General features: G+C 36.2%; 1 protein-coding gene across 6 annotated transcripts in view; it reads right to left on the reverse strand.

Annotated features, from left to right (window-relative positions):
- NFIB (nuclear factor I B) overlaps positions 1-25145 on the reverse strand; it is a 402638-nt gene that overhangs the window by 254003 nt on the left and 123490 nt on the right. For 5 of the 6 annotated variants that reach the window (XM_082244100.1, XM_082244099.1, XM_082244097.1 and 2 more), the window contains exon 2: positions 19567-20098. In XM_082244100.1, coding sequence (XP_082100226.1) covers positions 19567-20098 — 532 coding nt within the window. Of the gene's footprint in view, positions 1-19566; positions 20099-20368; positions 20505-25145 lie in introns of those variants that run through there. The other variant, XM_082244098.1, reaches the window with a different exon arrangement.

The following is a 25145-nucleotide window of genomic DNA, read 5'->3' on the forward strand; positions in this document are numbered from 1 at the left end:
GGTCACTTTTTATTTGGAAAAAGCACGTATTTTGCACGGATATGGATACATGGATCTAGATCAGTGTTTCTCAACTCCGGTCCTCAGGGCACACTAACAGGCCAGGTTTGCAAGAAAACTGAAATACATCACAGGTGATTGCTGCTCAGTGATTGCAGTATTCTAGTCTGCATCTCCCCAAGTTAATACTTAAAATCTGGCCTATTAATGTGCCCTGAGGACCGGAGTTGAGAAACACTGATCTAGATACCATCACTATTTTTTTCTTTTTTGGACTATCAATCTATATATTGAACTACTACTCACAAATTCAATTGGTTTTACTGATATAGATAATTGTGTTATAATATATTTTAGATGTTTAGTATTCACATATATACATGAGATATTTTGGCACACAAACCACTGGCACATGTGTGTTTATAAGAAAACATTTGTTGTTAAGTGTGTTATTTATGGCATTTTTAGCCCATTGTATATGATTGTGTGGAGTATGATTTCAATGTATTTTTTAGCATGCTCACAGGAATGATAAGGATCACTGATGATTCATTTTTGTTTCATTGATTTGTGGTCTTACCACATTTAAAGGGGCTGCAGTTATTTGTTAGGTTGCATTATAAGTTATGACTGGCACCATCCCAAGGTGTATATAGTCTATTTGTACAAGCCAGCTATAAAAAAAAAGTCTGCATTAAATGTAAGCAAGTATGATTGTGAAACAAAAAGAAAGCATAGTAGAGTCTCAGACACTTTCATTTTTGATAAATACATGTGTACATCACACTTGAGTAGGGATGCGCTTCACTGAAGCACTGAACAAACTTGTCCTGCCACTACTCCCATTGTAAGTGACAATTTCCAGGCTGCTAGAATATAAACAAAGCAGTTGGGGTTTCCAGGTGACATCACTGACCATATTTTGTCACCGAGAATCCTAGGCGCAGTTGTTACATTCCAGCAGTGCCAGGGATCTGTCATTTGCAACAGGAGTAGTGGCAGGGCTACATTGATATGCAGCCGGCCAAAGCTACCCATGACATTTTTAACATATGCTTCTAAAAAAGCCAGAAAAAAGGAAGACTCAGCTCCCATGGATTACAATGTGGTTTAGTGCTATGCTGGGGGTCATCATATTCTCACCCCAACCTTCTGTGAACTGAACTTTGCCTACACTTTGCCTTCCATCTAAAAACATGGATTTGCATCAATAAATGTTTATGATCATCTGTGAAGCTGAAGGAAACTATGGGGTTAAGTAGAGGCCATTCACTTTATAAAGCATATGTTCACTTTACAAAGTGAATGTTCATCACAAAATGTGAATGCTCACGACCCAAAGGGAATGTTAACTGAGCTCAGTAAATAAGGTTATTTTTTTTATTTCCCTTTGCAAATGATAAGGTATTTAAAGTGAACACAGGTTCACCTTATTTACTATCATTCACATTGCAACGTAAACAGCTTCAACTTAAAGCGGAGCTCCACGCAAAAGGGAAAGCTCCATTTATCTGCCTCCTCCCCTCCTCCCCTGCCACATTTGGCACTTTTTGGGGGGTGAGAGGAGAGCGGGTACGCCGGAAGCTCGGTCCCCCTCCTTCCCCCCGCAACCAGCTTATTCACAGAGTACAGCACAATTTGCACATGCCAAGATGGCGGGGCCAGCACCCGAGAGCCGATCCAAAAGTTGGCTTGGGTCAGAACACTGTTGGATGCCTGGACAGGTAAGTGCCCCAATAGCAAAAAAGTCAGCAGCTACAGTATTTGTAGCTGCTGACTTTTATTTATTTATTTTGGGGGGGGGGGGGACTCCTCTTTCAGTAAATCAATAGATTTTCTTGCCCACATCATGGCCAAGCATTGTCATATTTATTATAACATTAAGACCCCATTCACACTAGTGCGACTTCTCAGGCGACAAGTCGCGGTGGGTCGCCTGCCATTGATTAGCACAGGACCCGTTCTAATAGGAGCGACACAAGTCGCTCCGACTTAGAAAAAGGGTACTGTACTACTTTGGGGCGACCTGGAGGCGACTTGCATTGACTTTAAGATATGAAGTCCGTGCATGTCGCGCCGAGGTCGCGGTGCACAGGTCGCCCCAGCAAGTCGCGTCGCCCGTGTCTGAACGAGGTCTTAACATAACTTCTTCACTGTTGTATTTTATTCTAAAATGTATTTATAACATTAAACCAACCTGATAAAAAATATACATTCCTGACCCTCAACTCTTCCACCTTCCTTTTCACCTAATTCTGCGCAAATGAAGCAGCAACAAGAACAGGCAGGTGAAAATGGATATCCTATCTGTAAAGAACTAAATTTATGGACAGTGAATATAGTAATAATATATTATTATAATACTCAATATAATATAATAATAATATATTCACAAATTGATATAATAATAGTGTTAATAGCTGACTTCAGGAGCTAAACACCATTGTAATGCACATTGCTGTACAATTTGTGGTATGGCCAGTTTAGGAAACAGGAAGAACTAAGGCTGCAGCAAGTGCTAGTGACATGTTTTTCATTGGAAACAATTCCCAGGGTCACAATTTAAAGAGTGCAGTTTTTTGTCCCAGTAAGTGTGGTGAGTAAGTGTTTATCACATTTACTGATTGCTGAAGACAAGGCGTCCATATAAAGCTATGGGAAAAGCAGTAATGAAAGCACACGGACTACATTAAAGATGGAATATTTTCCTTGCTCTTGCTTAGCTAAATACATTTTAGACCCCAGCTATTTCCTTCATAGACAGCACATTAACTGCTTCAGCTTCCACAATTACATGCATAAAACATGAACAGTAAATTAAGCTGTTGTCAACACACAACAAATCTTTGGTCTCCCCTAACCACAAAAGACCAAATAATCATGTTATACATGCAAAAAAAAAAAATGACCCTTGTCAATACACTGTTGAATAGGGCAATTTAGGTCATGTGTAGCCGTCACTCAGCTGTGACAGTTGCTCCTGGTGCAATAATCAAAACATTCATTCTTTTGATTGATGCTAAAACACTGACACAAGCAGTAATAAAGTAATTATTTACCCTGGTCTTGCATCAAAGCATGTTATGCAAAAGACCAGCATGGACTTTGTCATATCGCTACCACTTGTCTGCCTTCACATCAGCAGAAATAAAACTAGCATATCTGTTTAATTTAATAAGGAGGAAGTATAAAGTTCAGTAACTTGCGCTTTGTGGTCGAGTTACTCTATGCATTTTAACATCCATGCCACTAAAGAAAACTGAGATAGAAACGTTTTGGTTAACCTTTAAAGCACATTTCCCACGATGGTCTTTACCAAGTTTATTCTGGCCCTATTCGCAGGCACTAAGTAAACGCATAGCCTTGTAACTAAACGGCAGTTAAAGCAACCCTGGTATTAAAAAAATCCAAACAGGTACACCTGCAAAAGAAGAATATAAATACCTACCTTTCCTGCTGCCCGCACACACAGAATTCTTTCATGACAAATCCTCCACTGAAGACTGCTGGAAAACCAAGACTTCTACAAGTGTCTATCTCCTAGACCAGGGGTGTCCAAACTATGGCCTTCCAGCTGTTCAGGAACTACAATTCCCATCACGCCTAGTTATGTCTGTGAATGTCAGAAATTTACAATGCCTCATGGAAATTGTAGTTCCTGAACAGCTGGAGGGCAATAGTTTGTTTGATCCTGTCTTCTTTGATCCTCCCCTTCTTCCACAGTCCCCAATTCCTCTTCTGCACATACTCAGTTTGGTGTGTATTGCTAGAGTGTGTGGGTACATGTGATCAGCATAGGGCCAATCAGCACTGTCCAGACATAGGGTCAGGGGTCCTGCAGCCTCATAGGACAGTCAGAAGAGAATAAAAACTCCTCCTACAAGCTTTAACCAGACACGGAAAGAAGTCATAAGACTGCTATATACTGCTGTTGAGAAAAGGTATTTAGCAGTTTATATTTACTAAAATAACTGCATTTCCATGTTCTGTGTACTGCGGGAGACCAGATATAGTGAATGCAAAGTCCTGGGTTTAGTAACACTTTAATTCCAATGTGTTTAGGGGCATAGTTCTGTTTAGTATAATAAATAAGTCATAACTTAACTATCAATAAAAAATATATATATATATAAACACAATATTGATACGTCTTTAAAGATTAAGCCCCCGTTCACACTGAGGCGACCTGTGAGGCGACCTGGTCGCCTCACAGGTCGCCGCAGGTCGCCTCCCATAGGGAAGCTGCGGACCCGTTTTAATAGGAACGACACAAGTCGCTCCGACTTAGAAAAAGGGTCCGGAGCTTCTTTGGGGCGACCAGGAGGCGACCGCCATAGACTTCAATGTTATGAAGTCCGTGGCGGCCGCTCCGAGGTCGCGGCGCGCTGCTCGCACCGCGATCTCGGAGGTCGCCCCTGGGAAGTAGCGTCGCGTGTATGTGAACCGGCGCTAAAGTGATTGCTTACAAAACCATTGGGGTTCTATTAGTTAGTTTAACTAATGAGGAGAAAATGAGTTATGTTCTGCTTTAGGAACCTTTGCATACCTAAATTATATGTACATTTCAAGAGGAAAGAAGCACTTTTATGGCACTTTTCCACTGCAAGTACCGGCTCGGCTCCACTCGGCCTTGCTCGGCCCTGCTTGGCTCGGTTTGGTTTTCCACTGCATGGTACCGCATGGTACGGTGTTGGAATGGTTCGGTACAGTTTGGTACGGTTTGCTTTTCCACTAATAGTAAGTGGGTGGGTTAACAATGATTCTCTGACCAATCAGTGGCTAGTAGTGACAAACAGTCAAGGCTGCATGCAAAGGATTGTGGGATATGGTACCCATACGGCACTCTTGGAACCACAACCAAGGTGGTACTGTTTAAGCGAGCCACACCGTTCGGTTCCATGTAGTGGAAAAACCTGCCGTACCGTACCGAACCGTTCCAACACCGTACCATGCGGTACCATGCAGTGGAAAAGCGCCATTAGATGTTCTCTAAATATGGTGATGAGGGCACTGTAAGTGCAAAATTGGCAAAGTATTTAACTAAGGTAATGGTGGATTTGCTCTGCCACAGATGTAAAATACTGAATGGTAAATGCTCACTGTCTGCATGCCTTGGTCAGACCTTTGTTCACTTTAAGTGGTTACAAAAGTAGGATAAAAGAAAAAAATGATTTAACCCATTAGCACTGCACTGATCTACTGATCTATGAATTGTACTACTGGTCCATGCACTGATCTACTGATCCATGAATTGTACTACTGGTCCATGCACTGATCTACTGGCCTCTAACTCATCATATTCCTACCCACATTCCTATTCTGTTATTGTCAATGTATGTACATCTTCCCTGAATAATTCCGATTGATATACTGTTTCTCCCATCACTCTATTACAGGTGAACTAATTAATGAATGATTTTTCATCATATCTTTAAAGAGGAACCAAGGAGTTAAGCTATGCAGAAAAAAATCCCTGATTTATTCTTCTACAGGGAACAGCGATTTGAAATGGCCATAATGCATGACAAGGTTTTACTTAATACTTGTAATCATTACAAGGTTGATATTTTGACAACTTAATTCCTAGCCCAGCAAGTATTTGAAGGTTGCTAAATGCTGCTATCCTTTATTACCTGATTTGAACAAATAGTCACCAGATGTGTTGAAACGTGCTATCTGGAGCTTTCTGCCATTCCAGATTCTCTTGTGTTTTTATTATTATTCCTTTGCTCATAATGCCTTGAAATCCAATTGACCGTTTTACTTAGCATCTCCCACTGCGATCTTGATCTCAAATCTGCGGTATGATTTTTTTTTTTTTGCCACATGTGTTAAATTAGGAGCATGTCTGAGGGTAAAAAGTAGATTAATTCTAGGACCTAATGATGTGTTTGTTAGCGCTAAGAAGTCATTTCAAATGTACCAAAAAAGGATTAATGCAGCATAACAAGTCATTTTAATCCCTAAAAGACCAGTGATCCTCATATTAATATAAGCCGCTTTCTCTCCCTATTTGGTCTCTGTAAATAGAACGGAAAATGTTGTGCGATATACATAAATCATTGAGCAAAATATTTTGGTTGGTCTGCAAATACAGCACTTGAAGTAATATAAGAGCAGCCAAGTTAGACATTTCGATATACAGCACTTATACAAATATTTAATACAAACATATGTGTACCATTTTAAGATTATGCTAATTTTTTGAAGACAGCAATTGAGGAGCTAGCGTTTTCTGCTTATATATGGAGTGCTGAAAAATGTCTTCCAAGCCCGCACAGGCCTCTGTATAGATTATTTTCTTTCTTTCCTGTTCTCATATGGAGGATTTCAGCAACAATTTTACTTCATGGCAGTAATTACATTGAATTCTTTCCCGCTGCCCTAAACGCTTGCAAATGTGTGGAAATCAATGAAGCTTGCAACCAACTCTTCCATACAGTAAGCTTATTTTATGCAGACATATAGAGTACAATGACCTCTGATGAATTAATGCTTTTTCTGCTTTCCAGGTGTGCTGTAACACAAGGCTGCTCCATAAAAAATAACCAGTAGATAAATCCAGTTTCTTCAATAAAATATCAATAACAAGCAGGTATCATAACCGACCTTGTAGTGCCTTACCTGGGATTTTCCTCTTCAGTGAGGAACTTATGGGTAAAACTGTATCTCTAAAAATTAAAAAAAAAAAAAAATGCAGCCACTCAAAGCAGAAAATATGTGTTATACCTGTTGCTGCCATGCTGAAGATTTAAAAAAAATAACCATATAGATACTATAAGCATCCTTTTTATAATGCTATTGAATTATGACCCAGCCATTTGCTAGAGATTTGACAGAATTGGGAAGTTGCCCTTTATAAGCTGTCATAAGTGTAAGGCTTTAATAAATACTAAAAAAACAGCCTGATTTACACTCATCTCACAAATTCATCTGCCATTAATGTATAAATGGTGAACTAGCAAGAGCTAGAATTTATAAGGCATATCTGTAGGTAAAGCTTGGGATATAAGTGCAATTTAAATCATATATTGATAGCATAAGAGCACCAGAAAGCTTATAAATGTGTTACAGTGCTATGTGCATGGTCCCTTCATAGAGGTAAGCAACAAACCTCTTAGATTGTAAGCTCTAACGAGCAGGGCCCTCTGATTCCTACTGTATAAGTCCCCATTCACACTAGCGCGACTTGTCAGGCGACCTGGTCGCCTCACAAGTCGCGGCGGGTCGCTCGCCATTGATTAGCACAGGACCTGTTCTAATAGGAGCGACACAAGTCGCTCCGACTTCGAAAAAGGGTCCTGTACTACTTTGGGGCGACCTGGAGGCGACTTGCATTGACTTCAATGATATGAAGTCCGTGCTAGTCACGCCGAGGTCACAGGCCACCCCATCAAGTCGTGTCGCCCCTGTCTGAACGGGGTCTTAAACTGTATTGTATTTTTACTGTCTACCCTCAAGTTGTAAAGCGCTGCGTAAACTGTCGGTGCTATATAAATATAATAATAATAACAAGGTGGTGGAATATGTTCCCAAGACTGCTTGTTTTAACATTTCTGCATCCAGGGTTCAGGTGTTCTCATTTTTATCAACATACATTAGTATATTAGCTAGGGGGGGACAATACATGAGAACATCCAATATATTTTAAACACAAACCTTTCGTACTAATGGTGTGAATACACAATTAGAATATCGCTGGATCATTCGACCACCGACTTTTGAAAAAGTATTTGTCGGTCGAAAACGTTGCCAACATACACGGTCCGAATATCGCCCGACCGTTGCCCGCCGACCATCGAAACAGTGTTTGTCGGTCCTCATGCGTGCTGAGGTAATACAGATTTAAACTTAACGACCTCAACACCAACGTATAGAATATCGTTCATTCGCAAACGAGACGACAGAATTTTTCGGGTTTTTCAAACGGTATTTTTCGTTCACAATATCGATATCGCTCATTGATGGCTGGGCATTAACGAGTAGAATATCGGCCGATCGCTCGCTGGACGGAAATTTTCGGCCGATTTTCTTATCGTGTATTCCAGCCTTAACTGTCTGCATCCTTGAAAGCTGGCAGTTGCCTATACAAGGACTACTTATCAGCACAAAAGTTTCTTTTCTCAGTCTGCATATACATTACCCATTATCTTTTTATTTGCAATTCTTTACAAAAGAAAAAAAACATCTAGACTTTGGCAGTTACTATGGGCAACACAAAGGTTTACCTTTTAAACAGTGCTTTAATATTTATTAATTAACCAATACATTATTAATATTTAGGATAATTAATTTATATTATTTATGCTAATCTTCTCTGTATCGTTCCAATTTTAGTATATGCCCTGCCGAAGCGAGGACAATTTCTATTATTTATTATATACGTAACAATTTCATTTTGGAACCATGTACTTAACATACATATGGAGAGTGCATTAAGCAATTACTTCTCACATTAACCAAATTACAGGTGTTATCCCTTTCACTTCATTAACATACTTCTTGGCATTTTCACACTGTAATTATAATTTGTTTTTCATCTATTAACACTAAAACAACAGGTCTTCCTTTAAAAGCTAAAGAACTCTAAACTTTGTGGCACTAAAGAGATTTATGACCGGGTCACGGAAAAGGCAGAGAGCCAAAGAGGTGAAATGAAGTCTCCTCCTAAGAAGCTGGAAATCCTCTTGACACCTCTTGTGCCAATTTGTCCCTATTACTGTCAGCAAACAAAAGTAACAAGTAGAGTCAGACCACATCAAACAGAAGACGGGGCCCCTCCCGAGGGATTGCTTGAGAGCCACTGGTGTGTAAAGCCATGGCTGAGGCCTACTTGTCAGCTGTAACCACAAAAGATTCAGAGGGAAAACAGTGACACCAGCAAACAAAAGGAGAGTTCAAATGGCTGCCAGGCGTCCCCTGACCCAGACATCTATAGAGGTCAGGGGATTCAGGTAGCAAATTGGCCTGGGCAGTCCGGTTACGGCCCTTGTAAATGAATTGTTTTAACAAATCAGCTCTGGTCAATTAAACCTAACACTGCATCACTCAGCAGGGGTTCCTGACATTTAAGGCCAGGAGCGAAGGCAAAACTCATAAAACAAGGGTTTTTTTCTTCACTATGGCAGTACAAATTTATAGCAATCGGCCCAGAGACGGCATAAATGTCAAAATACACAGGGCTGTCCTCAACTCCAAGCATTCCTCTTTGTTTCTGTTTCTTTTTTTTTTCCCTTGAAATCCTTTTAGAGCTGACTAAAAAGGCACCTACAAACAGTAGATTGAAAATTACTGCTGGAAACAATTAATTTGGGGTTTTTGAGGTTCAACCACAAACCAAAGTTGAAGATGAATGTAGAATTTCAATGGGCCGGGTTGTTTATTCTGGAGTACTGCTTCTGTCTTCAAATGGCTCTGCTCATGTAATCCAAAACTGGTTAACCCTTTCAGGGGCTACTACAGAAAAATAGGTAACCCAAATCATATAAAATACATAAAGATTAATAAAATATAATAGAGTGCATTCGCAGCCTATTGAAAGGCTGATTTATTTAGGCAATTGTGTGTTTATAATTAGAAATATAACAGAAGGTTATAAGTAACATTTCCAATCGAAAAAATAAATCCATTAAATTGGTTAAAAAAATGTTCTGGTTTGTTGGAAAATTTATGAAATTGAAGATATGTACATCTACGTTATCTTGAGGGAAACATTATTGCATCTGCATGGTAAATCTAAGCTGTGTATGGCCTTGCCAATACCACAGGCCCGACAAACTGAGAAATCGAACGAGCCGGGTGGGAAAAAGTCAGCCGAACAACAGTGACTGGAGTTAATCAGCTGAAGTCATTGTTCTGCAGGTGCCAGCTGTCAGAATACAAGAGCTTGCAGCTGGAGATTTGCCATCCAGGCTTTTTTATCATAAATGTGGGAATCTATAGAATCTTTACATGTATGGCCAATTTATGGCAAAATTGCTCAAAAAGTCTATTTGTAAAGGTCACATATGTTCCATAAAGTTCAAAACAGAATCTAAGCTTCTTGGAGAATAGTTTTATGATAATCCTGAAACAATTGAGTACTGTCCGTGATACTTTTATTATTTGCACTAACATACAATTTTTCAGGACAAGCTTTTGGGGTATGTCCCTTTCTTCAAGGTCCAAGCAGTACTAATTCACAAAATGTTTAGCATGATAATCACAAAATTTGATGGGTCATAGTGCATTTGCAAAGTGCAACTTTTTTTTTTACTGACTAGCCTAATTTATCTAAAGAGCTGCAAGGATTTATGGATTTATTTAACAATGTATGCATGAGTCATCATTACAACAATTCAAAGTGCCTCAAAATAGCATGTATAATGCTGTGTTTCCACAAACACAATGTATGCATAGAATATGAACACATCTTCCCCTTTCCCAGAGCCATGGGAATTTTTTTAAAATTCTTACCTAAAGTAACTATTGTTTAAAACTTGCTCAATTGATGAAAACATAGAGGACACCTATAAGCCCCCTTTTTTTTTCTCAGTTAAATTATGTCAAGCACGTGTCATAAAGACAGTTATGATAAGCCTGCAACTGATGATCCCCCCAACAACTGCTTCGCTCCTGGGAGCCTCCATTGTTCTATTATATATAATTATGAGGTGTCTGAGACAGCAGGGCCGCCAACAGGCAATGAGGGAAGGAGCACATGGTATTTGAAGCAATGAACTTCACTAGACACTCTAGTAGTGCTAAAAATGACAGATTCTCCTAAATATTTGACAGAAATGATATCTACTGCTAAACCTTGATTTCCTAGCAAACAATAAGATAAATTTATAACAATACATGTGTATTTAATGGTGTGTTCTATAATAAATTGTAATATTCCTACTACATCTGTTTTATCAGTGTAAAGGTCATGTTGACTCCTCCACAAAGGTGACGGTATGCTTTACTACCTGCACACTATACAACTTGCCTTCCACTTGCTTAATCCTCAAAGCTACTGAATTCTGTCTGAACCAAAAAAAGTCTACAGCATGTCATGGACTCTTTACAACTAATTTTATTTATTTTTTAGTCCATAAGCAACATTTAGCTCTAAGCATGTCAAACAATACTTTTGGTTGTAATAGAGCAAAGGTGACCAGCGCTATGGAGTTTGTGAATAAATATATGTAAAATGGGTATTAAAAGGTGTAAGCTGCCAACAACCGAACTCCTAAGGGTTAAAGGTGAAATAAAAAACAAGGAGGTTGATAAAGGCGCTACCTATCGATAATGAAGTGCTAAAAACAAATGGTGTACCAGACCAATATTGAAACCAGAAATTGTGTAGTTTTAAATATAAAGTGCACAAGTGACAAAACAAAAATTGTCTAATCATAAATTATAATTACAATTTTTGTTTTGTCACTTGTGCACTTTATATTTAAAACTACACAATTTCTGGTTTCAATATTGGTCTGGTACACCATTTGTTTTTAGCACTTCATTATCGATAGGTAGTGCCTTTATCAACCTGCTTGTTTTTTATTTCAATACTTTTGGTTCACCTCCATCATGCTGGACAGAAAATATCCACTTTCACTTCTTTCCTATCTTCCATATAATGGTGGTTAAAAAACAAAAAACAAAAAAAAAAAAAGCAGATATTTTATTTAGTTCTACAGTCAGTAAAAAGAAATGTATACACCTTAATGTGTGACCAATGGAATTAGCATACAGACCAGGATAACTCAAGATCAAAGAGGAGGGTTATTGAAAACCATGTTTTTTCCACTGCTGTGACTTTCAATTGAAAACACAGCATAAAAAGGATGTTTTTTATTTCATTTGTTAAAATGATTATATTCAATTATTATTCTATGTAATACTTGAGGTATATTTATATTATATATGGCACTGTTATAATGTATTTAAAATGCCAACAGAAGTGTGAATTTCCAATATTCTGCCTTAGCAAAAAAAAAAGTGTCCTGTTAAAATGTTTGTAATACTATAACTGCTTAGCCTGTAAGTAGAACCTAATACCTCACTGTACAGAGATTGTTGCTATGTATACACTATATATATATTTATATATATATATATATATATATTTATATATATATATATATATATATATATATATATATATATATATATATATATATATATATATATATATATATATACACACATATAAAATTATAAAATTTAAAAAAAAAAATTTAATCTACATTTTTTTTTTTAGTCACCATAACAAATTAACTCTTCTAATAAGAAAGAAAAAGGGCTGAAATAATTTTTGGCATCCTGCTTTTTTCTTATTTATAGAGTATATGCAGGAATGTATTACCTACACAGTGCTATAACTAACGACTGTGCTGCGCTCTGCTAAATTTCCAATGCAGAAGAGAAAAAAAAACTTGAGTCATAAAATTGGGCGTAATATTGTCTGCTTCTCCCTTGTGATTCAAGCTGCCACCTTTTTTTTTCTACAGGGATGGGAACTGGAAGCCCCAAAATGTAGGCAGCTAATAGCTTTCTATTCCCTAGCAAGAAACGGGTGCCAGGCTACCGCAATTGACAGCTGGGCCCTGTGTGTCTCACAGTTGCCACTCAGTCTGCCACATGGCCCTGGGAGCATAGCGATTGAACAGAGGAGGCTCCACAAGCATCTAAAAAAAAAAAGAATCTCACATACTCCAAGCTCCCCTACTATTCCGTGCCAGCATTTCATTATTTTAGACCTTGCTTTAGGCTTGCTGTACTGATTTATTGATCCAGCATTATTCATACATTCATACTCAATGCCTATGCTTCCCTTTTACCTCAAAGCTTTGGCTGACTAAACATCTCTTGTGCAGATTGACTGGTTGGGGTTACATTTACAGCTTTGTTATTAGGCACTAATTGGCACAAAAAGTATTTCCAATTTTAACCATTTACACAACAGCATACATTTGATGCATCTAAGAAATACTTTGGAGTCTATGTGGAATGCATCCCTCTTCACAACATGTGTCCCCGTCTGTCCCTTCTCACAAATCCCTCCTGAGAGCTGAGATCCTCACCTACTGTCACCATCTGGACCCTGTGTAGTGTTGTTTGACTACACATAATGTTCCTTTCAGATCTAACATGCTGCAAAATACACACATGAGATAAAGAAGATAAGCAAAGGGAAAACCAACTCAATTATTTGTTTTTTCCTTCTCCCAAAGAATAAAGGAGAACCTGGGGATTCTTGTCAGTTATAAACGAAGCAAAAAATTATAGAGCAATAAACTTTATCTTTTTTATTTCTTCTACTGCTTTAATGTTACAAATCATTTTATGATGCTCAAGTCATTTCCAGTAAACTAAACACAATTCACATTTGTTTGGTAACGAAAATATTTCACAGGCCTCTCCCCATCTTTTGATATGTTCATCAATGCCAACGCTGTACATACAACCAACTCTGTGTGTCATATAGTTCTAGCTGAATATTATCTCCAAAGGTAAGTGTTGGTCATAATGACTAGTCGTGTCCATCAACCCTGCCATTCTATCAATGAAAAAAAACAAGAAATGCCTACAGTATTTGAATCATAAAGACTTAAAAAGCAAGTCTGGTATTGGGTAAGAACATTTACATGCAAGATCTGCCACCTTAACTGTCATATCCCATATACATGCATGTCATGAGATCTTCCCTCACCTCAATATTAATTAGGAAATACAAGAGTCTTTCATCCATATAATAGTAGTAACTGTGGGGAGTATGGCTACTTTTAAAAGATGATAAAGTTAACGGTTATGACTAAGCGAACACAGTTTTGTGAAACGCGTCAACTGTTTTTCACTCTCCTGTCCCTGGTTTGTCGTTTTGGATTTTATGGATTTTCAATAAAAGGTTTTTATCATCTACTATCACTCTCAAGTTGGTGTGCGGTTGCCTTCTTCTAATTGTACAGCTGTCGGGACTACGGACCTATATGAATGTAGAAAGAAAGCGGCACTTCCAGTCTCAAGTAGAAACTTGAGTTTTATTTCTTCAAATCAAAAAGTCCAACATCGACATGTGCAAGACAAACAGGATAGCAGCAAACGCGTTTCACACCGTGTGCTTATTCATTAAGTACTACAGACCTAACCTGCACCCTTCTGATTGTGAGGACATTTCAACACCAGAGTGGTCTCTGTGCTCTCATATCTATTTGGCTACTTTTAAAAGACTCTTGGCCATACATCTCAAGGAACAAAACATTCAGTATGAGCAATGATTCACACCTGTACAGGTTGAACTGGATGGACTATTGTCTTTATTCAACCTCAACTACTATGTAACTATGTAACTATATATAGCTAAACCAATGAATTGAACCCATTCTCCTTTTAGGTGTTTGAAATATTATGTAGACCAGGGATATGCAAACTGTGGCCCTCTAGATGTTGCAGAACTACAAGTCCCATGAAGCATAGAAAGACTCTGACAGCCACAAGCATGACACCCAGAGGCAGAGGCATGATGGGACTTGTAGTTTTGCAACAGCTGTAGGGCCAAAGTTTGCATATCCCTGATGTAGACCATCCTATTAGCTCTTCAGTCCCCAATTTTTATAACATTTGTCAGTCCTAATAAGAACACACTGCTACCTGCAGTGCAAAATTTCAGTATAAATAAATAAAAATGTAAAAACCTACAAAAAATCAATTCAAAATATCAGTAAATGAGAGCTGCACCATGCCACATTCTAATACTTAACAATGACAAAAATATCAAATCAATAAGTGAATGTAAGCAAAGAACATTAGCATAGATTCTACAAAATTGGCGGAGTACATAAAGTTTTTACTACAGAATATCATGCGTAATGGAATAGATATATTCTGATTTTCCAGGATACATTAAAGTATATTTCTATGAAGACATCTCTCTGACCTTGCTGGGTTTTTTTTTCTGTGGGAGGGACCAAAAACATACAGGACCAAAGGCTTTCTTTCCTTATCTGAGAACAAATTTCTGGCTTTCAGTGTAATATGGTTTAAGTACTATATGTCCTTCTAACTAACAATCTGTGTGAAATATCTTTACTAAGACACCTAAAAATATAACAATGCGCAAACACACACATATACATTGTAATATATGTGTGCTTGTATATATGCACAAAAAAAACAGGCGCACAAGTACATGCATATTAGACACACATACATCTAAAGAGACAAAGAGGCATTCAAGGCAGTGATTCTCCCTGAAACAAGCACGTAAAGCAGCTTTCATTCTGTGATTGTCAAAAACTTTACAATTTGCCCACTGCAATGCGGATGCCAACCAACGAATCAAAGGCATTCAGAAGCTAGACAAAGAGGGGCTGATGCCAACCTCGGTGCCAGTGGCAACCATTATTGGCATCATGCAGATTCTCTGTCTTTTTTTGTACTCTTGGCACTTGACAAACAAAATGGCGGATCTTGATGAAACAGTCCACAGCAGAAGGAGGAAAAAAAAAAGCAGTGAATAAATATATTAAGGGAAAAAACTGGAGGAAAACCTCCAGATAAAAAAAGAAATACTAGAATTGAACTGCCTGCTTCTTCGAATGATTATATGCTGAATTATATCTAGATAAAGCGCTAAATATTTTTTCCTTATGGTTGATAATTGTATGCATGCAAGAAAAGCGCTCTGGATTTTATATCAGTAGAAAGTTTCTTAACTTCTTCCATGAAAAATCTCAACACATGCTGGCATTAATGCTTAACTCCAAACATGCTGAATTTGGTGATAGAAATATATTCTGTCAATGTTTACCACCAAAAAAAAAAAAATGCTTCATGCGGTAAAAGTCTATGGAGCGATGAATCTTAAGGATTGGATGGACAAACTGTAATACCAAAGTTTAAAACATCCGATTTGCTGAGCATTATAAATCATCGGATGATCATTAAAGAACACAGATTATTGACTTTGCTATTTCTGGAAATTGTCAATATATTGAAGCATTGCTCTGCACTGCATTGCGGATGCCAACCAACGAATCACAGGCCTTCTGAGCTAAACAAAGAGGGGCTCATGCCAATCCTAATGCCACTGCCAACCAACACTGGCATTCAAGCTTTCCTTCCTCTGCATGCCATCTAAAAGAAGAAAACACACACACGCGCACTTCATTGATTCAGCCACGTTGTCTGAATCTTTGGAATTAAACGTACTGTGACATTGCATTTCTTATTGTAGCATATTTTAGGAATAGCAGCCAATAGCCAATGAATTATAGTATTACAGTTTATATATATATATATATATATATATATATATATATATATATATATATATATATATATATTACGACAATTTTTTTAACACAAATATGCAAGAACCTGCAAACAAAATATATTTTTGTCATAAAAAAACGATACAACCTGACGTATCATGTGACATTATTTTTACTTGTGAAACAAAGTAACTGAGTTTCTGAACCTGACATGTTCTTAAGGTATTTAAATGGGAATAAACAATACATGTTTCACTACGAAATCAGGTAAATCATCCCACTAGATTTAAGTACAAGAATTTCGTTTTTTTATGCTTCAAAATGTAGATGACTTTTCTGTAACTAATTTCAGAATATTTATTTTTGGTAGCGCTGTACAAATTCCTAATCTGTCAATTCATTTAACTAATTGGATCCTACTCTTGTAAATGAATATAAATATCTTCAGCTTTAGACAACGCAACTGGAATTGGTCGAATATGAAGAAGCTGGAAACTCTATCAATTTAATATTTTTTTTTTTACTATAATTTTATATATTTTTTTCTATTCTTGACAGTTTACAACAACGCAATGTAAAGCTGGATACACACTATACAATTTTCTTTATATTTTTTCCTTTAGACTTACCAAACCCATATAATATGAGGTCAAACCTAAACTCTTTCAATTTGTATGCAATAAGGAAGGCCCCTTGCACTACATAGAAAAGGTAAATCTAAAGGAAATCTAACAACAAAAGTTGTATAGTGTCTATCAAGCTTTAGTCACTCAGACTGATAAAATATCCAATCAGAAACTAAAACCTATGTTTCAACTTTTGCTAAAGGGCCATACACACTATAAGATTTTCTGAAGACTTTTTCCTTTAGATTTACCTTTTCTATGTAGTGCAAGGGCCTGCTGGATTGCATACAAATTTAAAGTGTTTAGGTTTGACCTCATATTATAAGTCTGAAGGAAAAAATCTAAAGAAAATTGTATACTGTAGTGTGTATGGCCCATTAGGCACGATAGCCCAACATAAAATGGTTAAAAAAGAATGCATGTAATAGCTTCATTTATTTCAGAGTCTGAGTCTTAAGGTCCATACACACTATAAGATTTTCTGAAGACTTTTTCCTTCAGATTTACCTTTTCTATGTAGTGCAAGGGCCTGCTGGATTGCATACAAATTGAAAATGTTTAGGTTTGACCTCATATTATCTGGTTTTGGTAAATCTAAAGGAAAAAGTCTTCAGAAAATCTTATAGTGTGAATGGCCCATAGGTGCTGTTGAAGTGTGTGTAAAGCTGGATACACACTATACAACTTTTGTTGTTTGATTTGCTTCAGATTTACCTTTTCTATGTAGTGCAAGGGCCTGCCTGATTGCATACAAAGTGAAAGTGTTTAGATTTGACCTCATATTATACGGTTTTATTAAATCTAAAGACAATTATATAGTGTGTATGGCCCATTAATGTGTTCAATACCAAAAAAAAACACACACAAGCTATGTTTGACCACTGTCTTCATAAGACAGGCCAGTGAAAAGCCGTTCAGATACTCACGGTCATTATTTATCTACACATGTCAATGGCAATGTTCTTCATAAAAATGCTACAGTGAATGAATATTAAGAGAAGGTGGTAAACCCACTAGGATCTACTTTCCTGTCATGACCAACTGGAGGAACAAGGAATAGTTTAACCACAGAGCAATTTGAAGATTGTATCATAATGGTTCCCAGTGCTGACTTTAAGAAAAAGTCAGTAAGGTTTCACACAGTTTCTCCTTAATTCAGCCCATCATATTTTTGTTGCCTGAGTTGTGGCTTGCCATATGTCACTACCATTATGGCGGAACCTCTGCTGATCTTTTTTAGCAAAACCAAAAATGTGTTAACTGCATTTTTCCTGATATGTAACACTGGGAAACTGGCACGAACTCAGGCTTAGATAAGCAAAACCTCTCAGAGGAACCAACCAATAACTCTGAATGTTGGAGCCCTTTATACCTCCACACCTTATGGTTTGTATTGTTATAGGCCTTTACATACAATATGAATTTTGTCTTTCAGACACTATCTATTACAAAAGCTCCTATTCACTCATCCCACAGAAAAAAGCTAAAGTACGACAAAGCACAAAGTACCACAGCTACCTGCTAGCAGTTAAAGAAAGAATTAAAGCAAGTTTAGGAATCATCCAGGTTATTTGAGGCTCTTCTACCTCACTGCTCTGTGCTCATATTACAAGTAACAAAGGCAAGAGGGGACTTCAACTTACGAAACTTTCTTCTTTCCACTTCAGTTCTTATACAGCACAAGCACGCGGCTAACTAAATAATCAAGCGAATAAAAGCTCCATATTCAAATATTACACTAGAAAATATGTGCAAAGGCTCAACACATATAGTCATTTGTCAAATCGTTAAGAAGAATGCTTTAAACAGCTCATTAAGGCACTAATAAGAACATTCATTTAGGTGTGAATAATAACTGTGGGGCATACTGAGTGACTACAGTAAGTGAAAGCTGTCTAGGTTATAAAGGTGTTTTAACACAATCAAAACCAAGTGTCAAAAGCTGAACCATGAAGTTCATGCATTGCAAAAAAAAAACAGATAATAAAACATATAAGAAAAAGAAAATGAGTAGTTGTAATGGAATTTTGCAATGATGACACATATAAGTAAAACCAACAATTTAAAGGTAACGTAAATTGCCTCCCCTATTTAAAATACTGCTTAAATATATATATTTTTGGACTAATAATTCTGAAATAACAAAGTTGGTATTTCACTTTTGTCATTAAAAAAACACAATTCACCGCCTAGCTATCTACAAACACATATGAACCATAGACATATTTTTTGGATAAGTGATTCCTTATATATTTAGCTTGTTACAATCGTTTCTTAATATAGCAAGCCACATTGCAAACATAGAATACGCTACCAGACTAGCAAACTTTACTAGTGGAGTAGAAGTGTTTAAAGGCACACATAAGTGCAAGGTCCAACATTACAGGCAGAATTAAATACAATGCTAAAATAGGACACCATTAGCCAATAATATGAGAATGCTGAATTTAATACCATAAACTACTTTTCTAGGACGCATCCCCCCTCTGAATACTAGCACACAAACGTACAAAATTTCAAAGCATATATTTGGCCCATGCTTAAAAGTTGAAACTTTAACTCAGTCGTCAATCTTTTTGGACCTATATTTTTCTACACAATCATACTATTTCTGTAAACAAAAAAGTTACAGAACATTTTTGTAGAAAAACTTTTTAAATAATGATAGCTGACAAGTCAACAATACTATTGAGCCTTACCTTGGTCCTGTACATAATACGCCAAGAACAAATCAAGCTCCTTGACCGATACAGTTATATGATGTGGCTGGACGCAAAGTGCTGGGTTTGTGCAGTGCGGTGATTTGACGAGCCGTTCCCCGTCCGTACTTTCCAGGGGGATACCTTTAAAAAGGATGACCATGACCAGATCCAGACGCCAGACTTTGTCGGCCTGTCGCAGGCAATCGATCCTCCGGATCTTGCCTTTCTGGTCTGGGTTTGATAGTACACAGCAGGGGTGCTTCTTCCCAGTAACGGTGAGCACAAAATCCTCCCGGTACTCCTGGCGGATGTCTTTGCGTAGCTTGGCTAGCAGCCTGGACGCCCATTTCTGCTTGATTTCTGGCTTCTCACTCAAAAGCTCATCTTTGACTGCCCTCTCCTCATCTTTCGACATTCGCTTTTCGTGCTTTTTGAAGTACTTGCGCTTACGGGCTTGGAGGTTGAACCATGTATAGGCGATTGCACGGACATGTGGAAGAAGAGCCTCAATAAATGGATGGAACTCATCCTACAGGAAGAGATGGAAATATGGTTAAAGAATGGCAATTGGAATTTTTATGTAATAAAACAAAATAATAAACTGTGACATCTTTTCTTTTGAATGGACCCCTATTCATACACAGTTGCAAGGTGGACTGAAATATAAATATATTGATGTTCAAAGTACTAATTTAGTCTTTGAAGCAGAATATATTTTAAAAGTGACCCAGCACTAGACCCAGCCTAGCGTATAGATCTTTCTATCCAGCCTGCTCATTTTGCTGACACCATGTAGTACCATTATTGCATGCTTGTATCGTTTTTTCATCCACAAAGAACACTACACAGTTAAAAAAAAACAGGATGCAGAGATGTTCAGGAGACAGCAGCAGATGCCACAGTTCATTTCTCCTCTTGGTGGCACAGGGAAACAAAGCAGAGCTACAAGCTCGGTGCAATACCACTCAATTCCCGCTTTCAGAGCATGCTCTCAGCAAGAGTCTGCTAATGGTACAAGGAGCATGCGCTATTAAGCTTGATCCATTTTCTAATCTGAGCAGACAGGCAATCTTGCACTAAGGCATTACCGTTCCAATGGTGTAACAAGCCAAATGGGTCTTATGGAAGCAATAGTGTAGAAACAGCTGACTTTTATAGGTATATATTTAAATTCTTCAAATTATTTACTTCACTATTTTATTATTATCTCTCTACAGATAAAAAAAAAAAAAAGTATACCTCCAGAAACAATCAAGGTCTCTGTATTGCTAATAACCCAAGCTAATTGGTAAGATAATATTACTTCTCGCTCCTATGGGACAGAATTAAAGTGATGTACTTGTTATGAGTAGAAAGGCTTCCAGTAGGGATAGGAAACCTATTAACACTATTTGACTTCTTGCTAATTTAATTCTAAACTTTGCCCTGAAACTATCAAAGTACAAGCCTAGATTTAACTAAAACTACATGTATAAAAGATAGCTGCTGGAACAGCTCGAGCCATGACGACTTTCTGTCCTAATTTCTTTAGGCCTCTACCATTAACTTACACAATATCTTGCAGAGCTGTCCGATGAGAGTATACGGTGTATATAGGCAGCACTAGACTCCCCCATGTTCCAGTGCCAGAAGAGCGTTTTGCACAAAATATATCTGTGCCTCCCCTAAGACTGTGCATTCGTTCAAAATCTACCACACGTAGACAATGGAAAACAGCAACTTGGCACGCAGCTGACATTCACCATGCTCCTCTGAACGGTGACATTATGAGTGCACCACTGGTCAAACAGAGATTTCTGCAAGCTATGCATTTTTTTTTTTTTTTTTTTTAATCAAAAACTCCTACAATATAACATTGCTAAGCTTAAATGAATAGCAATGCCACTATTGACATCATGAAATGCCAAGAAAGGCTTTGTGGCTGTAAAAACCCATAGGTGTCTTATTAAGTAAAGTTCAAACAGGGAATAAACATGTAGCATGACTCTGCATGGACATAGCTACAGTGTAATACAGTATGGGGCTGATTCACCACGGGTGTCATTACACCCAAGCCCTGTTTATAATGGAAAGTCATCTTGTATTAAATCAGATCCAATAAAAATCGATGTCGCAATTCTATTGAATGTTTATGTTAGGTAAAACTAAGTTATTGTGTTGAAATATCCCTGCATAGTCTTTTATAAATTCCTAAGCTACAGAAGCCTTACTAACAAGTGAGTAAATAAGCAAATGTTTCATGAATGGATTAAAGGGTGTTTCTTTCATAGTTACCTCTTCCCAAAAAGCAAACATACTTGCCATTGTTGAAATTAAGAATCTGTTGTGAAAGTATGAAGCTGAATTTAAAAAGGCAACATGTTTACCTCTCATTTTATTGACGGCAAAAGTATAGAAGAGTATTAATTCCATAATATTAGTCACGGTGAATAGCAGCATTACAAAGAGATTTTTTTTTTTTAACATCACAAATATTAGCTGTCACCTAATCAATAAAGTTCTAAATGCTGTGACTGATAATAGAAGAATATCAGGGTAGCAGTTGTACTTGTTTAGAATGAATACATGAATGAATTAATAAATTAATATACAAAAGCAACATACATGTCAAAAATCACATAATCCCAAATATCAAAGGAATGTGGAGGAAATCATACAACTGATCAATATTTTTACATAAAATCAAGCCACTCTATCACTGCTGTACTCAGGAGTAGGCCAGAGAAGGAGTTAAAATACAATCTGTTCTTTCTGTGGGAAGGGAACAGTATTCCAAGTAATCAACGGATCTACCTTCTTACTCAACCTTTTACGGTCCCAATTTAATATGTGAGACACCAACATCCATGATAAGCTAGAAAAGCAAAGGTTATACAGCTACAAGTCATAACATCACTGACAGCAATGTGTTGTGGTGCACAAAAAAGTATTTATATATATATTTATATGTGTGTGTGTGTGTTTGTGTGTTTGTATATATATATATAGATATGTATATATATAGATATGTATATATATATATATATATATATATATATATATCAATATATCTATATCAATATATATATATATATATATATATATATATATATATATATATATATATATATATTGTACACTTAATCACCAATTGCATACCAAAAATTAAAAACAGTCTAGGAATAGGAAAACCAGGTAATGTTACAGTCCATAAATTTGAAGGATATATATGTATGTGTGTACTGTATATATATATATATATATATATATATATATATATATATATATAAAAAGTGAATATACACTATCTATCTATCTATATATATATATATCTATCTATCTATCTATATATATATAGATATCTATATATATATATATATATATATATATATATTAAGAGAAGTTTGGAAGTGATTTTATGTTCTATTTTTTTTTTTTAAAGTTTGTGTTTGTGGCTGCCAAAATGTATGAAAGGCTTGCTCTGAACTGTTGTTATACTCACCTGGATGTCCTCAATAGAAGTTGGGAAAGCAAGTGAATTCTACCCTGTAAAGTTTAGCATGGTAAAAAATGCTAGGTTGTACACCATTAGCGGATTTATTCGGCATATGAGTCCATCACAGGAGTACTGCTTGCCAAAGAAATGGATCTGGTAAAACTTATCTGAGATGGAAGAACTAATGTGAAAGTTTATAGGCCATTCTGCCAAGCTGGCTGATGGCAAATGTCTGTGACCATACTTCCACTTTCTCTCTACAACACTGACACTATTAGGAAAAACATACTTTTGCCGATATCAACTTTTTTTTTCTAAATGTTGATTTTCCGTACAGATCTTTTAGATTTTACTTAAACTCCGGCATAAACTGTTGGCGCTATATAAATCCTGTATAATAACTATGATAATAATAATAAAGAATATAAAAAAATCTATTTTTATTTATTTTATTTTTTTTAATTTATTGCAGATTTGCAAACATTTTAGGTATAAATGCAAATGTTTACAAATGCATTCATCTAAAAATTTTGGCAGCTTCCATTTCCACAAGGCTACCAAAAAGTTCAAAAGTAGCCTACCTTTCAAAAGGCCATGGTCAAGTTTAACTTTCAAAGGGGACGCTAAGACTACAACGCAAAACAGTATAGCAGAATAAAATTCTGCATGCAAACGTAATGTTTGGATTAAACCTTTATTCGCTACTTAGCCTATTTAAAATAATCTATAACAAGTTAAATTATAAAAACATAAAAATAACTGCAAAAGCCATTTTCATCATAAGCTATATCTTTGCAGGGAAAATGTATTAAATGTAAAAAGATAATTCTAAATAATATATATAAATACAAGACTCGCCAGAAAGCTCAAAGCCATATAGGACACCTTGTCGTACTTATAACTTGGAAATATACACTTTTAAATGAATGCAACATCGTGTATAAGGAATACTATCAAATTCCTTATATATGTGTGTATCATGTATATATATATATATATATAGATATATTTTATATATATATATATATATATATATATATATATATATATGTGTGTGTGTGTGTATTTTTTATATATATATATATATATATATATATATATATGTGTGTGTGTATTTTTTATATATATATATATATATATATATATATATATATATATATATATATATATACATATTTGCACATATATATATATATATATATATATATATATATATATATATATATATATATATATGTGCATATTTATACATATATGTATAAGTTATGTGCATATTGTTAAAACATTCTCAGTTATTATATCCCAAAAAATGGCTAAATACATTTTAAGAAGACAGATATGAATGTAATTTTTCTTGAATTTTACACTGAATATATATATATATCCTTTACATATACTTCATACATTCCAAATATTTGTACAAGAACGGCAACTCTTATTCAAGAAAACAATTTAGACCCATGACTGCAATTCTCTTTTTACCAAATTTAAATACATTTATATCTAGGGAACATTAAAAAATAAAAATAGGATGGGAATGCTGACCTATACATGCACAGGTGCAAATTGTCCCTAAATAACTTCAGAAGATGCCAGTACCCGAAACACTTTCTGACTAAAATACATGTAGTCACTCAAACTCACATGCCAAACAAAATATAAACAGTACAAAAAGTGTCAGCCAAAAAAAACGACAGGACTGCATCCAATCACTGGAAAAGCTTTATCGTTGTCTTCATCTTTAATTACAGTTTACGAATGCCTCAGTATATTTGTGTGGCCATGTTTTACATAGGTAACATGGCTTAAATGCTAATTCATTTAGAAATCTTAGCATACGCCTAAACTCCTAAATAGTACAGAAAAATAAGCAAATTATCCCAAGAATTACATGAAGTTCATTCATTCACGTTATTATATATTTTTTTCCTAGGCTAAGAATGGCCTTCCCAATTTTCTATATTACAACCTGTTCTGTTACTCTACGCACCAAAATTAGAATAATATTTCTTGTGGCATCTCCTTCCCAAAATCCATAATAAAACGATCAGCCCTAGAATTTTTACAGATGAACTTAACTTACAGAATGTGCATTTTAAAT

The sequence above is a fragment of the Pelophylax lessonae genome (assembly GCF_965119305.1).
Source record: "Pelophylax lessonae genome assembly, chromosome: 1".
Taxonomy (NCBI): domain Eukaryota; kingdom Metazoa; phylum Chordata; class Amphibia; order Anura; family Ranidae; genus Pelophylax; species Pelophylax lessonae.